Source organism: Halyomorpha halys, unplaced genomic scaffold (genome assembly GCF_000696795.3).
Source record: "Halyomorpha halys isolate HHAL.00 unplaced genomic scaffold, Hhal_1.1 Scaffold1266.1, whole genome shotgun sequence".
Classification (NCBI taxonomy): Eukaryota; Metazoa; Arthropoda; class Insecta; order Hemiptera; family Pentatomidae; genus Halyomorpha; species Halyomorpha halys.
The window spans coordinates 99,835-105,616 of NW_027110142.1; the positions used below are offsets into that span (position 1 = coordinate 99,835).

General features: G+C 30.1%; 1 protein-coding gene across 2 annotated transcripts in view; it reads right to left on the minus strand.

Annotated features, from left to right (window-relative positions):
• Nedd4 (E3 ubiquitin-protein ligase Nedd4) overlaps positions 1 to 5,782 on the minus strand; it is a 55,830-nt gene that overhangs the window by 40,820 nt on the left and 9,228 nt on the right. For both annotated transcript variants that reach the window (XM_014433778.3, XM_067048269.1), the window contains 3 exons: positions 4,679 to 4,788; positions 3,139 to 3,262; positions 2,932 to 3,067 (listed from right to left, as the gene is read on the minus strand). In XM_014433778.3, coding sequence (XP_014289264.1) covers positions 2,932 to 3,067; positions 3,139 to 3,262; positions 4,679 to 4,788 — 370 coding nt within the window. The remainder of the gene's footprint in view (positions 1 to 2,931; positions 3,068 to 3,138; positions 3,263 to 4,678; positions 4,789 to 5,782) is intronic.

The following is a 5,782-nucleotide window of genomic DNA, read 5'->3' on the forward strand; positions in this document are numbered from 1 at the left end:
AAATAAAGATATAATATAAGCTGTTGAATATTTAGATGTCCTTGAAGATGGCTGGAATAGCCGAAACGTTGGACTAATAAGAAATAAAGTGTTGAGACAGTATTGGATACAATTTGTGGTTTTATTTAATAAATAATTACCTTGTCTCAAAAAATTTTGAAATAATATTATTTAAAAAAAATGGTTTTTACTTTCGAAAGAGGGCACTACTTATTTACGAGGAAGCCGTATGGTCTGAATATAACACCCATTACATTTCAAAGGTTAATGGACGAATTTTTGGGAGGTATAGATGAGTCAGTATGTCAGATTTACATGGATGACCTGCTAGTGTATATTAAATCGGTTACGGACCATGTGAAACACTTAAAGAGTGTTTTCCAGAGGATGAGAGAATTCGGACTAAAACTATCTTGAGAGAAGTTATTGCTGGGGCAAAAGCGAATACACATTTAAGGACACACTATATCTCAGGAGGGGTTTAGAACGGATGTGCAGAAAGAACCAGCCTTACATTGGATGGCAGTGATGACCGAGATAAAAGGAATCAGAAGATTGTTAGGGGCATTAAACTACTATTGTCGGTTCGTCCATGATATGGTGGAACACCTGGTTCCCCTCAACAATTTGCAAATGAAGGGTAGTGCGATAGTAATGATGCTGGCCATTGAAGACAATATGCGAGAATGTATAGATTAGTTGCAGAAGGAACCAGTACTAGCGTTTCCTGACTTCCAAAAGCAGTTCACGCTCGCAACAGATGCTAGTGAGTATGTGCTGGGGGCAGTGCTATCACAGGAGGGTGAGGTAGGAGAGTGTCCCACAGCCTACGCTAGTAGACACCTCACAGAGGTAGAAGCATGTTACAGTGCCTTGGGACGAGAACTATTGGGGATAGTATGGTCAATCGACAATTTCCAACCCTACTTGTTTAGGAGACGATTTGGGGTTCAGACGGACCACAGGGCCCTGCAATGGGTGGGAAAGGTAAAGGAATCATCAGGGATAATTACAAGAAGGAAGGAACTGTTGAGCCAGTACAACCTTGACATCATGTACAAATCTGGCAAGGAAAACGTAGCAGATTGGCTCTTGCGAGTGATCATGATAAATGCTGCAGAAGATGATCATGGTGAAACGTCAGGAGTTGGAAGGCATTTCTTGAGGGAGTGAACTCTAGAAGAAGAACAACAATCGACTTCACAAGAGAACCAGAATAGGGAGGAGACATCTGCAGAAGAAAGTTCAAATGGAGGAACTTGAGGATATTATCAACAAGAGGTACCAGATTATTTCGAAGAAAAAACCACGGGGTTAAGGAAGATGGAACATAACAACTAAGGCAGTTGTTCATTCACTCAGCGACTTTGATGGATTCTTTCACCTTTTTGGGATTCGGGGGCATTGACAGGACAACTATGGTACTTTGCTGGGAGAGGATGAAATGGCCGGTAATGTGATGGCCTTGAAAAACTGGTAAACTTGGAGGGGTTCCAAGTATTTGTACCCCACTTATCCTACCCTTCTTCTACTTTTTTTTTTAATGTACTCTGTAATAATAATTTACCTGTTAGCTGCTTACTATTTAGTGTCAGTTATTATGTATCCTCAGTTAATTAAATTTATAGATTTTTTTAATAATATATATTCTGATGTATCAGTTCACTTTGTTTTATTTAATAATTATTTTTGTACTTATATTTAGTAATTTATTTAAGTGTTTGATAGTTTGTATACCTCCACCTTTATATTTTTTAAGTCACTCTTTTACTCTTACATTTGCTCTACCTTCTTTGTATCTTTTTACAGTAGTCCTAATGAAGTCCTACATTGTGGGTCAAAACATCAGCAGAAAATAAATAAATACAGTAGTTGAATACAATTTTTTGTTTCTTCTTGACCATAGTCCTGACCATCTCCTTCAAATTAAAATATTCATCTATTCAATTAAACTATTTTTTTTTTTAAACAATGTGGTCATTATATTTTGGTTTGAATGGAAATTCATACCTAAATGGTGAAATTAACTAAAGAAATATTCAATTGTTAACCAATCAAGATGTTTAAGATGGGAGTGGATCTAGCTTTTCAAAGGAAATATTCAATGTTGCTCAGCCCCTTAAGCAATATAAGCCAGAGACAATGTTATAATGTAAGGAGCCATCTTGAGTTTCAGTTCAGTGTAAATACAATGTTTTGATATGTATCAGATCTTCTAACTAAAGGAACTTTTTATAATATAAACAGTATCACTAAGGTTAAATGAACTACTAAGATTAAAAAAATACCTCATTTAAATAAATAATATAAATTAGATTATATTTAAAACGTTTACAATAGCATGAAAAAAGAAGACTGGATAAACCAAATGAAGATGTATATTTTAGTGAAGCACATAAGAAACAAATATATGAGTATATCTTATCTCAAATATTAGGACCTTTCAATTTGTTTTTACAATGTTTATGTTAAAATTCAATTAATTAAAATTTTTAAATTTAAATTCTAGCATTTCAGTACAATTTATAGATAATTCATAATTATTGGTACTACTAATATATCTACTAATTTATGTAATTAATTAATTATTATTAATTAACTGATTATTAAATGTGTCACTATAAACCATGTAACTTTATGATCGATAAAGAATACTCTTCTGTTAGGAGCTATTAGTAATTATTTTTATTGTTAATTAAACTAAAATGTTACATACATTTTTAGAAAGAGACATTTAATGTATTTATTTATTTAGGTAATTTGTTATTACACTTACATTTATGTTTGTTATGGTTATTACTATATTTTAACAGCCTGCATTCTTAATTTTGTCCGAATAAAATTACATAGTGACAATGATCATTATGTGTACCAAAAATAATCATGAAAAAATATACAATTTTTTCAGAACATCATAAAATGTTTTATTACCAGTCCGTGGATCCACCCATGTAGTTGCTTTTGCATTATGATCAATGAAGAATACTCTTCCATTAGGAGCTATTTGTAAACCCCATCCTTCAGGAAGGCCTTCAGAACCAGAAATATTAGATTGCTCCTCAGAACCCTAAAAATAAATAGTAATTACCAAAGGATATCAAATGTTACAAATTCAAAAAAGTAACATATTATAAGTACAGAATTAGACAAGACGCTGGATCTTCTACGCCCCGTATCAACTTCATCTACACTTATATGAAATCTCCTTTGAAATTCAGTCACAGCAGTTTCCAGATTTTGATATGATGACGAGTTTTCTGTGCTATAGACAGAAAAAAAAATTAATTGATCTTATAGTTTTATAATAAATGTCAGTATTTGAGGTAGTATTATCATGTTGTAGACTAAACTTGAAAATAAAGTTTAAATAATATTTCCAGCATTTAGAAACTTTTAAAGAATGGATGTTAGACTGAGCAAGTTTGGAGGTCTTATCTGAAAAAATTGAATGACTTCAATTTTTGTTTTTTACAGGAAAAAATCCTCACCTGGTTGTTCTTTTTGGAGTTTAGAAAAAAAACTATGATATTATCATTCATGGTTTGGTGGTTCTACAGATCAAAACTATTTAAAATAAACACATGTTTGTCATCACTCTTATTTGTAAAACAAACTAACGAGCTGGCATACCTTTATAGTATAGAGGCTAAATTATAATTTGTATAGAAATAATACAAGTTTCAATAAAAGAAGTCATCGTTTTAAATCATTAATAAATATTTCATTGAGTCAATTAAAAATAAGCCTAAAACAGATACTGAGTAAAAAACATAATTTGGCAAACATACTGTTAGGTACATTAAGATAAGAAAAGTGGATAATGGTACTAATTTAATAAAAATTACATAGTTAAAACTAAGATACGAGTATTCAAAATAAGATTATTATCTAATATATAAAGTACTTAGCATTTATAAGCCAACTCCCTACTTCATATTAAAAAAAACCGAATCCCTTTTTCTGCACCTTTGTAAACCTATTTTCTGCACTTTTATTAGTTAAAAATCTACAAAAATGTGTTATAAATGAAACTCCCTTAAAAGAAACTCATTAAGGGTTACAAGAAATAATAATTGAATCACAAATTTCATTTAATAAAATGATATAAAATCATAAGTAGTTTATAACTCATAATAAGTTCACTTTACTTTAGACACTTGAAGATAGAAAGCAAAGCAATATTCACTGACTTGGGTATTGAAAATGTATATGCCATAAGCCAGAATTAATGTCATACTAACTTTAATCTGTACATTCAAAAAGAAAGATCCTTTAAGATAAACATAATGTGGGCAATATTAAATAGTGTTGTGTAATAATGGTTTCTGGATATAAACAAAACAAATAATAGCTAGAATATTAAAAAAAGTGCTACTTTCTTTAAGCTCAGAGGGTAAGTTAGAAACAGTGTAAAATGAAAGATTTTGGTATTAATTTCCTTAAAAGCTATTTTGTAACACAAATGATAAAGAAAAAGCCTTAAAATGTTTCATAAATACATAACAATACGTTTTAAGAAATTCAATTTCAGTAATAACTATTAAACTTTTTATAATATCCTATTATTACAAAGTTTATCAAATGCAAAATAAAATCATTATTCTTCATCAAATAAAAAAAAAAAAAAAAACTAAGATAATAATCTTAATAATTAAAGACAAAATGTGTAAAAACAAACTTAATAGAAGGCCGATCCCATTGCGTTGATCTTGCTAAATGATTAACATAGTAAGTTCTACCATTTGCATCTTGTCTAGCCTCCCAACCTGGAGGAAGAAGTCCTTCATTCTAAAAAAATAAAAATAAATAAATAATTACAAGAAATTTACCTTAACAACTAAAAAAATAATAAAACCATTCAATATTACTTAACACTATCATTATGACTAAAAATTAAATTAATCATTTGCTTGGTAACCAGGATAAAATTATAATAAAATACAACATATTGAAATGTTCTTATAAGACAAGAACCAGTTTTAACCAAACCTCGAAGATCATCTTCAATTCGCAGTTTTATATTAAAATTGTACCTTGACTCTATCTCTAACTAAATAATTAGTTTCACAACCAACTGTCATCCAACACTCCTTCATGGAGTTGATGGAGACAAATTACAATGAATAATTAAGTAGAAATGATAATGTGGACCACCAAATTTGACGATTTTAGTGAAATAGTGGATACCCATAAAAACAATAAAACCTAGGCATGATGACATTGTTCTGGAAAGGCTCAAGTATGGCAGAGTAAGAGAGAGAACCAGATAAAGACATACAACTTTTAGTTAGACATTTGAATAGAAAAAAAGTGCTGAAAGAGTGGATGATAACAATTATAAGTCAAAATTTAAAGAAAGGAGACAAAACTAAATGAGAAAACCATGTAAATATATCTCTCTGGGGGAAAGTATATAAAACATTTTCTATACCCTTAAATGAAATGTTACAAGTGTGATCCAACTGGAGGTCCAAGTTTCTTCTTGGAGAAACTTATTTGGCTTTATGTCAAATAAATCTACTATCAATCAATTTTTTTCAGCCAAAGAAATGTTAGAAAAATATTATGAATATAATTATATTATTTCAAAAATTTTTCGAGACCAGGTAATATTTATCAATAAATTAATTTAATATCCAAAACAGTCTCAACACTATTTATTTATTTGTCCTACGTTTCGGCCCTTCTAGCCATCCTCAGGGACATCTAAACATTTAACAGCTTATATTACAACTTCACTTTTAAACATTTACAATAACATTATTATTTATTATATAATATA